The sequence below is a fragment of the Erithacus rubecula genome (assembly GCF_903797595.1).
Source record: "Erithacus rubecula genome assembly, chromosome: 5".
Lineage (NCBI taxonomy): Eukaryota > Metazoa > Chordata > Aves > Passeriformes > Muscicapidae > Erithacus > Erithacus rubecula.
Window position 1 is genome coordinate 20,610,290 of NC_136687.1, and position 12,779 is coordinate 20,623,068.

The window sequence follows — 12,779 nt, forward strand, 5'->3', positions numbered from 1 at the left end:
GCATTGCTGTTTTGAAGGAAATTCTTGATTTTGATCAGATCTGAAGCCAGAAGTTTTGGCTGAACTTCAAAGAGAGATAGTCACTGTTGTGAATAATGACAACATTTTGTATTTTAGCTGGAATAAAACTTCAAAGAGAACATGAAATTTAACTTCAGAACATTAAAGAATTATATGATTTAAGGTTAGGAAGATGCAAGTTCCATAATTGTGTTAGCACATCAGAATTCATCTGATATTTTTCTTGGTTGCACAAAAACATTACTCAAACAAATGATACAAAAATATTGTTGACAGATTCTAGAGAAATATTTATGCCTTCTGATTTGTAAACACTGAAATGGTAATACCAGAAATTATGTTTTCCTGTGTATTAAATTTATATGGGTTTAGTCCTTTGTAAAAGACATCCTTTTCATTTCTCTGTATCTTTGTAAATACCTAATACAGAAGGTACTTTAACACTAGTTCTAGTACATGGGAAATATGTGATTATGTACCTATCATGGAAAACACATAGTGAGAATTCTTGAATTCTGCAGGATCCTTCAAGTTGACAGAGACTATTCTGAATGAAGCTTCAGTTTCCCATAGGGAAAAAAGGTATTTTTAGGCATTTCAGGAAATTAAATTTGACACTGTCTGTGAAAATTACAGCTCCCAGTTCAGCTAATTAAATCTCTTTGGTGTGCCCTATATATCATAATCTTAACTGCTGATGTGCTTTATTTCTACAGGGCAGTAAAGCCAGAGGTCCACTAGACAGGTCTGGTTCTGTGGATTTGGACAGCTCTGTGTCCAGTACCTTAAACAGCACAAATAAGGTAAGTAAAGCCTGGAATAATTGTACATATTTAGACACTTCAAAAATATTCCCTGAAACAACTAAGCAAGTATGAAGTATGGTCAGATGTGAAATGTTTCAAGTTGCTTTCAAGCTTTTTGTTCTGTTCCATATTATAAAGCAGAGAAGTGCTATTGAATTAGAAATGCCTTGTACTATATATATTTTAAATCACCTTGCTTGTCTGTCTGGTTTTAGCCCTGAAAGTTCATGAATGCAAGACTGTATTCAAAAGAAACATAAAACTAAAACAAGAAGTAATTTCCCTGTTTGTGTGGTCAGAAAGCTTTTAGTCTGTATAACACAGTACAAACAACGTGGAAGAAGCCAGTCTTCCTCCCTGGAGGCAGCATAGCACTCTGCAGGCTTAGATATACAGCTATTGATTTTGCTGTAATGCCTGCTCACCTACAGACTCCTGACATTATGTAAACAAAAGTCTGCTCTTTCTGCTTATGTTTTTGAAAGAATCACTGATTCTGCAGGAAGTGTACAAGGTGAGGAATAAAGAAAATGCATGGCTTGGGATTGAAACAGGCATCTAGTCATAGGCTTAAGTTCTTTGTGTGAATCTGCAGGTAGACAAGAGGAGTATTATGTGGTTAGATGGGTTGCTAAAGATACAGCATTCTGCAATGCCACCCTTTTAACTGTTAAGCAAACCTCACTCTCTTGTTCTGACCCTATTTCTTCTGAATTGTATTCAGCATACTATAAAATAAAATTACTCTCAAAATTACTCGAAATTTTCTCTGCAAAGTAAAGACTATTCCATGGCGGTCCAAGTGATGAATGACAAGGACATAAAACATCTAACATCTTCCTTTGACCTAGCTTGATAAAAATGTGTGTTTGAAGCAGATGACATGGTACTGCAATCTGAAAGATGGATTCTAAGCTCCTATACCTCATTTCTTGCACTGCTAGGAGCCACCATTGTGCGAAAAGGAGAAAGACAGAGCTCCTGTGCTTCCTGCAGAAAATGCTGTCAAGCCCAGTGGGTCAGTGGATGATCTCTGCAGTGACACAGAGGATTCCTTTCTGGAGCAGTCTGTTGCGTTGCCCCAGCAGAGCTTTCGGAGGCGAGCGAACACACTGAGTCATTTACCAACAGAGAGCCAGGAATCTCTGGGACCTGTCGAAACATCACCATCTGTTCCTCAGAGAAAACTTATGAGGTATCACTCAGTGAGCACAGAGACTCCTCACATAAGAAAGTAAGCCTTATTAAAAGCAGGCTATGATTTTGTTTGTTGAGGGCATATTTGGGGATGATAATTGCATACCAGGTATGTCCTCTGAATGGATAAGGGATGTCCTGCAGCAGTGTGTCACTCCTTGGAGGTTTGTAGGTATTCTTTTTTAAAACACCTTTAACCCTGTGTGCTTCACAGGGGACAGAAGACATGAGATGTGTAGTTCCACAGTATGTGTCACAAAACTGCTTGATTCATTTATATTTTTCCAAACAATCATTTTTGTTGTTTTGATCTGTAAGAGGTATAAAAAATGCTACTTCTTGTTTTCTATTTACAGAGAAAAATTCAGTAGCCTCTGTGATCCTGAAACCTTATTATTGGTAATTTCATATGTAGCTTTGAAATAGCACCCAAAAGTGACTTAAAGTGCCTGTATGTTGGTAGAGGTGGGACTCCTGTCTAGCTTTTCAAGCCTGTCTAGATTTTATTCACAAAAACAAACTATTACTTGCTTCAATAGGAATATTCTTCAAGTTGTTCACCTTCAGAGGCCTGCCTCTGCATCTCTAGTCCCCTCTTAACTTTATGGCAGTTTTCTCCCTTCCTTCTATCTGTTTTTTCCAATTCCTGCTGAAACACTTTGCCCCATAGGCTTCTGTTTTACTGCCCAAACTGCTCATTTACATAAATTAATAGGAAATCTCTGTGTTTCAGCCCATTTTTTTCCTGCAGGAGGCAGGGCAATAAATGAGCATGCCAGAAATGGATGATGACAGCAAAAAAAAAGAGAATTATAGTATTTGAAAGGAAACAATACCTGTCCCTTTTTAAAATCTTTTTAATTCTAAAGTACTATAGAATGTTTTTTGTAGTGCAATTTAGGACTTGTTGATAGTCTGTTATCTTCACAAGAGCTTCCCTGGAACCTGTAGATGCTTGTTCAATCAGTTATTATTTTACTATATTTTTTACTATTTTTTTACTATTATTTTACTATTTTACTATAGGAATGCAGCTATAAATTAAGAATATATTTTTATTTCCTTGGTTATTTATGTTTGGGTTTGGCCATGTAATTTTTAGTAGGGCATGAGAGCTTGCTTCATTACGTAACTCAAACCCAAAAGAAATCTCTATTGCTTCTATTTCATTGCAAATGTGTAGAAACAGAGGAAATGGAAAACTTACAAGATAAGTGTACTTTAAAGTTCTCAAAAATCACGTGAGTTATAGACTTTTAATAAGTCCTGTTTTATGAGTGTTCTAGAACCTCATTCAAAAATGGTTTTCAAAGTAGAGCTAAATTTAATTCCACCTATAGCATTTCACTTCTCATTCACTGGAACTCTTGATCATATGCCTGACTTTATCATAGGAATCAAGGGGAAGCACATATAAGGAAAAAGAAATGGGGGTGTTAGTGCCATTTTTTTGGTGAGTCATATTAGTCATATTCTGAAATGCCTTGCTGAAGCCTGTAAGCATGAATTTGGGACTTTGCTGATTGGGTTTAAAAAAAGTTTGTGTTCTTACAGTTACTGTATTAACTGTGTAAAACATAGGAATTGTCTCATTTACATATGCCAGCTCTCTTTCAAAGACTAGAGAAGGGATTTCATTTTTTTTCCCTCCTTTCCTTTCTTTCTGTTTTGTTCTCTGTGCTACCTCAACTCCATCGCTCTGGTTGGAATCCGCACTATATGGTGTGAACGAATCTGTCGGCAAATCTAAAAGTTCTTCTGGTCAACTTGCACGTTCTCCTACTCTAGCTCGTCTTAATCCCTCAGCCTCTTCACCCAACTTTTTAAAATATCTAAGGCATAATTCAAGTGGAGAACCAAGTGGGCATTTTGCACAAAAAAGGTGAGCTAGTACCTGTAAATAGTTTGGGGTAGGGTTTGTTTTCCTATGTCATAAATGTGAAACTATATAGCATAAATAATTAAAATTATTTAGTATAGAACAGAGGTGGTAGATATTTATGGGAGACGGAGCTCTTTAACTGCTCAACTACTGAATGTAGAGCTGGTACTTAAATAATTTATTGTTTTAATCAAATTCTTTCAGACATTGGCTCTTTCTTCAGAGACAGTTGTTGCAAAGCAATTTGTTGTTATGCAGCAGACAGCAGTACTCCTTAAATTGTATAAGGAATAAGTTGCCAAGAACTTGAGAGCTCAGTTTGTCCTTCCTGAAGCATTTGGTTTTGTCCTTTGTTCGCAGTAACACAAAAACATACTACTGTTCTTTAGTGCCTCACATTAAAGGCAAATTGACTAAGTTAACTACACGGGGCAAGAAGCAGCAGGAATATGGAGAGCTGATAGGAAAAGATCCCACCACATACAACCCAACCACCATCTGCACTCCTCACAAAACAAAAACCCAAGAACAAGTGAACAAAACCCCCAGTCCATCAACCCATCATTTGTCTTGGTTACTTGCAGAAGTATCAAATTCTAGTTTTCCATGCCTTCTTTCTTAGAATTAAAATATATGGGGAGAGAGCATTGAAGAAAGGGGCATTAACACTTCCCTTAGAACCTGAAACTAAGTGGCTCTCTAAAAATCATAAACTGTGAAACTCTTTCTTAACCCCTTGGTCTAAAACTGCTTATTTTAGCTCAAAAGGCTAATGAGACCAAATGTCCTCAGAAGCACTGTCAACATTCACTAGCCTTTGCAAGCAATTTTTATTGCTGCTGCTGTTGTTTTTCGTTTTTGTTATTTCATGTGACAGTTTCCTGTTTCCCCAAGGTGGTGTTTTTTCTAAACCTGAGAAAATATTCAACTGAGGACGCTGTTTTACCACGTTTTTTCAGTTGTACTTGCTGAAAACTAACTAGTATATCTTAATTCTTTACCTCAGAAGTATGACATAGCTCAGGGCAGGAAATGAGTCTGCAGAATCCTGTTCATTCTTCAATTTAATAGGACTTACTTGAATCCTGAAGGTTAAATTCTTAAAGCAAATTTTTTTCACTTGATTTGGTAATGATTCTGTGCACACAGAATTCTTTCCTTTCCCTGTCTCTTAAGGATATGCCATATTGAACATCTAAGTAACAAGACTGAAAATGGAAATTGATAGGGATGTCAAATGGGTTAATGAGTTTAAATCAATACAGTCAAGTTTCCCAAATCTGTAAGTGGAATTATCATGTAATTGTAATGGATTTACAATGTAATTGGAAGTGACCCCTGTTTGCAGGGCACACCATGCTGCAGACTTATCTTCTTTATCTTAGTGCCAGCTACTAAAGAACCTGCTTCACTTAATGCTAGTGATTATCCCAGAGTATTCTGCCCCCAGGCCTCCCCCCCTCCACTTCCTTTCACATCTTCAAGAAACATTGCTAAATGTTATCAGATAGAACATTATGGTTTATCAGAAACAATTCTTTCTTAGATTTACTTTTTCAGGAGTAAATTCTCCTACTCATGTGATTTTGTGTCTGAGAAAAGGTCTCTAGTATCATCAACCAAGTAGTTTTCTATATTTTCACTCCATGCAAAAACTTTTAATTATCTGACTTGTTCTTACTTTGTTCTATTAACCTTCTTTGGAGCATCTTTCAGACTTGTTATTTTAAAATACAGTTAAATATTTTTTTTAAATTAAAATAATTTTTTTTAAATAATTATGTTGGCCAAAAGACTGTTGATGAAATTTGATTAGTGCTCCTGTCTGTTGCATAACTAGAGCCACAATCCTGAATGATCAGTCAGAAGGCTTAGCTTTTAACTTAAAAGTTCCAAATTTGTCTGAATAAAACCCTGTTAATGCTTTACAAAGTAGTTTTTGCCAAAGTCTTATTTTTCATTTGCCAGTGATTATCAGTGTCAACTTTCCCTAACCTTTTCCCCCAAATTTAGTCAGTCATTGAAACTGATATTTAAGAAAATACGATGAAGTTGGCATTGGTTCTTATTAGATTAAAGAAATTTATTTGAAACATACACTAAAAATCCTGGGTTACACCTAAGAATAATAACTTTACTGGAACATTTATATACACTGGAACATTTTAGTTTGCCCAAACACGCATATATCTCAAACTAGGACTTTGTTAGCAGTTTTGGTTTTGACTTTGATTTCCTTGATATTCAGACCTTCAGGATTTAGCTGCCTTTTGTTTGAAATTTAGGAATGTGTATTATTTTTACTCTGTGGATTTATACTTCTTTGTTCTAAACTATACTTTTCCCAACTGCACTCTCAGCATCTCCTACCGTACTGCCTTAAGGAAAAAGCTTCATTCTTCCTCTTCTGTGCCAAATTTCTTAAAATTTCTGGCTCCTGTAGATGAAAATAACACCTCTGACTTTAGGAGCACAACAAGGTAGGGTGTTCTCTTAAAGCCTGGAGGTAAAACTGTATTTTCAAACATTTCTTTGTCTGAAATATTTTAAATGCTTCTTGCACTTGCAAAACCTGATTTGTGCAACAGTTCACCTGTTTGTATTCTGCATGTAATTGCTGTCAAAAGGATGAAGCTATCCCACACTACTCTCCCCTTAGGATTGCAGATCTTAGCCATTTTTGATGTTGCAATGGTCATGCAACTTCCATGTATGTACTTTTGTGATTACTCCTGACATAGGAGAGTTTTCAGTTAAGAGAATATGTGATTCATCTTAAGCAATATCAGTGTCCTCAAATTGGAACTAGAGGATGACCTGTAAAATGCTCCTCCCTATTGCTGCCAGAGCTATCTGGATTTCATTTATCCCTTTCAGCTTCTACTAAGACTTTTGTAACCATTTAGCCAATGGCTGGAATAAAGTTTAGAATATTTAAACAACAAATAGTTTAGAGGTTTAACAGATTAAATTTATTGGTGGGATTTTTAATAGGAAAACAGCATTGTTCCTCACTATTTCATTTTATATTCTGAATAAAAACTTCTGTATGGCATGTGTGGATGACATCAAAGGAGTAATATGCAAGTCTTTGTGTCTCCTGTGAAGGAGTGCTAAGTTTGGTGGATGCCATATAAGTAGTGTAATGGTAAAGCTACATTATTGTGTATGTATCTTTAATATGTTCTTATTAATATACTGCTGCAAATAAAACAGAAAATTAATTGAAACTGGTAAGAGTTGACTGTACAGAGCAGCCAGCCCCTGTTTGTGAACCTCAGTGCTGTTTGCAGCCGTGTGTGTGCCTCTGCCACAAAGCAGGTGTGCTGCACCTTCCTAGCACTGCGAGCTTGCCCCGGCATGTGCACCGCACACTGCACTCCCAGTGGCCATGTGCTCACTGCAGGCTGTGTCACAGCTTCTGGCAGAGCCAGGGGACCTGCTCACAAACTGTTGTGTGTTCTGCTGTTCCAGTGACTACGACTCCAAGCACGGCCAGCAGGCCCTGGATGCGGACAGCCCCGTAAGGACTCGCAGGCATTCCTGGAGGCAGCAGATATTCCTGCGGGTGGCCACCCCTCAGAAAGCCTGTGATTCTCCCAGCAGATACGATGGTAGTGTTTGGGTTTGATTGCTTCTGTGATCTTGTTTCTGTGTGTAGTGTGTGAAGTGTAAATCGTTGTGTCTGCCAAGGAGATATATTTGCCTGGTGCTCTGTTTGTACTGTCATTGCAGTTTGCCACCTACTTTTTGGTAATACTCAGCTCATTAGCTGTTGTGTTTTTTACTTTTCAGCTTCATATGTGAATTTTCCCTACTGTCTCATGTTAACTTCCCAAAGAAGAAATTATGTACTATTTTGTGCTATTTTAGTTCTGGGGAAAAAATGCACACATATAGCACTGAAAAAAGAGGATGCTTCTCTTTCATCCTTCTGCGTTGGAGTATAGAACTACAGACTAGAAAAATCCAGGTGTACCAGCAGCAATTACATTTCTTTTATGATCTCAGCTGAGTTCTGTAGTACATACTTTGTCCTTGTGTATGCTGCTCCAGTCTGTAACATTTGCCACTTGAGTCATAATTATCCACCGTTCCCGTAATTATTTTGTGAAATTCTGTAGAACTGAAGAACCAGAGACTAGAAGAAAACCACTGTGCGCAAGCATGCTTGTGCATCATTTTGTGCATTCACTTTATGTAAGCCAGCTAGTTCAGGACATGCTGGGAACCAAGAATGCCTGAGAAAATCCTCTGGCTCACTAAAGTTTGAATTTCACATCATGAGCTTTGTAAGCTGTAACTTCTGACTTACCTCTAAGGCCATAAAAAATAAGAGAAATAAGAAAAAGTGTAAGGAAACAGAAAGGAACAGTACGTTATAATAAATGTAGTGGAAAGTAACAATCTTAATGTCATTGAGATGTTTTTCTTGCATCTTAAAGTGAGACCCTGATTAACTGGAATAGCACATAGCAGAAGTGTTTCTGTCCTTAATGCCCTGCTTGCAATGTAATTTGTCTGACATTGAGGTAAGCTGCATATGGGCACAGATTCCTCTCAAATTTAGTTTACTTCAAAGTGAAGTGATCTCAGGAGCATATTGTGTGAACATAGATGTGAAATGCTCTGTTGTACTTAAAGGCATGTGAAGGGGTTTTATATGAAACTTCTGTTTTTACAGATTTGATGCATCTCTTTGTGACTGGAAATAGTCTTACTTGTTTTTGAAAGCCACAAACTTTCCCATATTAAATAGGAAAATAAAATCCACCTAAATTGCCTACCCAAGCATTTCCTCTGAGACATAATAGCTGCAAGATACAATCTTAACAACCTACAGCTGGGTAAGCAGAATAGTTTGGGAAACAAGTGTGGCCAAAATGGAAAACAGGATGTGCTATTAATAGGAGCAGCAATTTTAAATATTTGGCCTTTTTTCTTCATTCATTTTCTTTTTTGTTTCACTGTACATACTCAGTTTATGAACAGAAGAAAACTCAGAGTCAGCGGGTTTTTAAAATTATTTAAAGCAAATACTGGGTTTTTCTGTTTGGATGTTTATGCATCTCTTGGAACATTTCTGGCAGTGACGGATACTCACTTGTTATCCGGTCTCTGTAGCCTTAAAGAGAGCTGCTGTAAAGTTGATCTAACACTGGACTCACCACCACAGTTAACTAAGAAACTCCTTTAGTTCCAAAGTAAATGTAACTAACATCTTGCTTTTCTTTCATATGCTGTCTTTTTTTTAAGTCTTTCTTAAATTTCCTTTAATTTGTACAAAAGATCAATTTCGGTCAAATTGGACAGAGGACAAAGAAGATTGTAAAGATAATGTGCTTTGTCATATTCTGCAAAAGCAAGCATGAAGGGAGGGAAATAAGGGAACATCTGTGATTTATGGATTTCCCTTTGTAGATGCAGACTCCACTGCATCTATAAACATCTAGAAACATCCACTGAAGTTTTTCCCTTCCAATGCCGTGGTCATCACCCTACTACAGGGTGATCTGCAGTAGAGGAGTAAGGAAAAAAGCTGGGAAAGGGGTCAGTCAGCCAAGAAACCTAGATCTCTGTGGCTCAGAGATGATACAGTTGACTTCAAGTTTAGCCTATGCTGCTTTACTAAACTTTGTGTTAAAGGTAAAATCCACCAGGGTGTATCAACTGTGCATTGCTTTGATTATATCTGGGCACATGTGGGCAGACATTTTCAACAAAAAATGAAACTGCCCTGGCAGTAATTTCTCTGGGTTGTAATGAGTAAATTGCACATAAGAACGTATAAATTGTCACAAGGACTAGAGAGCTTTAAACTTTATACTCACAGAAAAACCTAGGCTCTGACATTTGTGGTCATGTTTGTATAGGCAGGTAGTGAGCTGAATCTCAAGATGCATCGTGTTCATTGCTGCTCTCTGTGTGGTTAACACAGCAGGATATGAAGGTGTATGTACTAAAAGTTTTAAAAAAGAAAAAAAAGAACCCTCAGACAACTGGATAGCTTTTGCTGAAATTCTCATCTTACTCTTTCAAGGTACTGAACTTGATAAAAGTCTGATATCCTGAGTTTCCACTTGAAGCTTGAATGGCTTAAACAGCACTTAGTCCCACTGTCTTGCACTTCTGAATCCTCTAATTCTCTAGGAAGTGCTCATAAACAGTTTGAGCTAAAACTTCATTTTCTGTAGCTCAGCTGGAGCAAAATGATTGCTGGCTGTGCTTTGGGGGTTGCATCATGAGTTACCAGTCAGATGCAGTTTGTTTTGCAGACACCATTATTTAAAAGAAAGGATTTACTATACACAAAGGAGGATATTCAGTCCTAAATCAGTAGAAGAAAAATACTGCAAATAGATATGCTGGAATGCCATTTTTAGCTTGCTGGCTGAGATTCCTGCCTTGCCTGATGATTGGATTCGTGTAGCCATACTCAGGAAGGCAAGCAGGCTGAGGCAACACAAAGCACTGTAGAGAAACCATTCCTTTTGGTAGTTGTGGGAGCAAAGCCCCATCTACACACCCTTTTCCAGCCACTTACTGCTTGTTAGTGCTGCCACTTTCCCCTTCCCCCAGTATTTTTTCCTGCTTCAGTACATAACTACAATTAAGCACATCAGAGAATTATTGTGCAATTTGCTGCCTGACAGGACAGCCAGGTGATCCTTGGTGAGCCTGAAGATGAGGTTGATCTCCAGTTTGAAGACCTAGAAAGGATTTTCTATGTGGGTGAAATTATCTGTAGAGACTTGTAATACTTTACAGCTGGTAGCTGGAGGATGGAGTGTGGAATTATGCTAGTTCCATTGTAGAAAATAGAGCTGCAGTTCGAATTCTCCAGCCTCAACTCCTGCTGTTAGCTGCTTCCCCTGAGCTGGTTGGTGCTGTGAGTGGTGGGAAGCACCAGGGGGCAGCGTTCCACTGGCACCTTCAGATGCTGTGTCTCATCCTCGGAATCTTGTTTTAGTTGTTCGTTTGTGGGACTGCAATGAGTGTTGAATCTGCAAAGTGGAGGGATGGAAAAAGGGAAGCAGAGTCTCCTTACAAAATTGATGACATTTAGATTTGTTACAATGCTACATGTATTTTGAAAGAAGGTTTTGATTATTCTTTTTCTAAAGCTCTGTCTCTTCTCTGTTCTCATACTCATATTCTAAATTATAAATGTGTTTCCTCAGTTATTTAATTTTAACCTTTATACCTCCCCACCCTACTTGCAGGCAGATGTTCCTACTTCTGTAACATCACTCAAGAGTGACTTTTTTTGGCTATGAAAGTGGGACTCTTTAGTTCTCTGTAAAAAGGTGAAGAGAGCAACAACTCAGTGATCATTTTAAACCAGGCAAAGTATGGACACACTGAAAAGCCCTAATTTTCCGCTGGGTCAGTTTATTAGTCCCACTCACAGTATTGCACAAGTAGGCAGGGACAGGAAGGTGAGGGTTGGTGCCCTTACTCTGCTCAGGAGCAGGACATCCCTAAATCAATGTAGACTGATAATGAAACTTCACCTTGCACTGCAGTGCAGCAAGATATTCACTTACATTTATTCAGCATCTACAAATCTCTGTGCAGTGGACAATTTTCACTAGTTTTCAGATTTTGACTGTTCAGAATTGGTCATAATAGAACTGTTTTGCAAATTGTCAGAAACTCCCAGCACAGTCAAGTCAATTGCTGGATTTAAGGGGGGTGTGAATAGTTTTTGAAAGAAATGGTGGGAAAGTAGTGGTGCTTGTTGAAGCTTTCTTGCTGAGGGAATTGTGTTGGAAGTAGATAACAAGATTTTTGTAACAACTATGTCAGTTTTAGTTTGGAGAGTGAGTAATTTATTTTAACGTGGGTAATGTGTGATGAAGTTACCTGTTGAACAGTGAAAGAAGTTGAAATTTAGAGCAATGAGATGCTTATATCACTTAGCAGTACTCAGGGAATCAATTCAGATAAAACCATCAACTACATTTTATTTTAGAGCTTGAGTTGTGAGAAAAGAAATGGTTTAGAAAGCATAGGTATCTCTGTACAGGAAAATGAACTTGATTCATTAATTAAAATTAATTTGGTTTCAGCCTCTGTCAGATAGCAGCAAATCCAAACACTGTTAAATCCTAAGTGCTGAAGAAAAGTTTGAAGAACTGTTATTCTTGAAACCAGCTGTAGTTAACACTTACCTATCTGTTTATAGGTGTGGGCTATATCTCTTGATTATTTAAGCAAATTTTTTAAAAATCATTTTGTAGTAGCATTGCAAATACTACAAACTGTTGCTTTAGCATTCTGTGCTTAGAATATTTCTGGGGTGTAAATTATTTGTAATGTGTTTGCCAATACTGTTTTAGCAACACAGTAATTATTGATGAAAGCCAGTTGTTCATAATTGATTACTCAGTTCTGGTCCTTTCAGAACAAATATGTGCTCAATCTTGATTTGCCACACAGAAGTTTGGTTACAACCAGTAAGTACACGATTAACATTTGATGGCCTCTGTCCCCATTGAAATATCAGGGCATTCCTTTCTTGAGGACTGATAAGATTAGCAAATGAGATTAATTTGGAGGTAATGAGTACTTTTTAGGAAGTCTTGGCTTCAAAATAAAAGCAAAGTCCAAAGCATCTTTCAGAGCTGATTTTAATCCAGAGTGTTGAAATACACAATTTTCCAAGAATTCCTAATTCAGCCATTGCTTTAAGTTTATGTCATATTAGAAGAACTTGTTGGTTCTGTGATTTTGTATCTGAAGCTTTCTGATTACAGAAGGCTCCTAGTCATTTTACCACATTTGATTATGAAATTAAATATTCCAGGCAGCTGTGTAAAGTAATAGGAATGTTATATTGGTTGTAGTAGTTTGCATTCCTCGTTATTTTT

At 37.4% G+C, this 12,779-nt stretch overlaps 1 protein-coding gene across 10 annotated transcripts in view; it reads left to right on the forward strand.

The window, feature by feature from the left end:
• Window positions 1-12,779, forward strand: part of TBC1D1 (TBC1 domain family member 1) — a 98,881-nt gene that overhangs the window by 58,182 nt on the left and 27,920 nt on the right. For 4 of the 10 annotated variants that reach the window (XM_079305533.1, XM_079305530.1, XM_079305534.1 and 1 more), the window contains 5 exons: window positions 738-824; window positions 1,772-2,061; window positions 3,778-3,906; window positions 6,267-6,386; window positions 7,381-7,520. In XM_079305533.1, the coding sequence (XP_079161659.1) occupies window positions 738-824; window positions 1,772-2,061; window positions 3,778-3,906; window positions 6,267-6,386; window positions 7,381-7,520 (766 nt within the window). The remainder of the gene's footprint in view (window positions 1-737; window positions 825-1,771; window positions 2,062-3,777; window positions 3,907-6,266; window positions 6,387-7,380; window positions 7,521-12,779) is intronic. The other 6 variants (XM_079305535.1, XM_079305540.1, XM_079305537.1 and 3 more) reach the window with 4 other exon arrangements.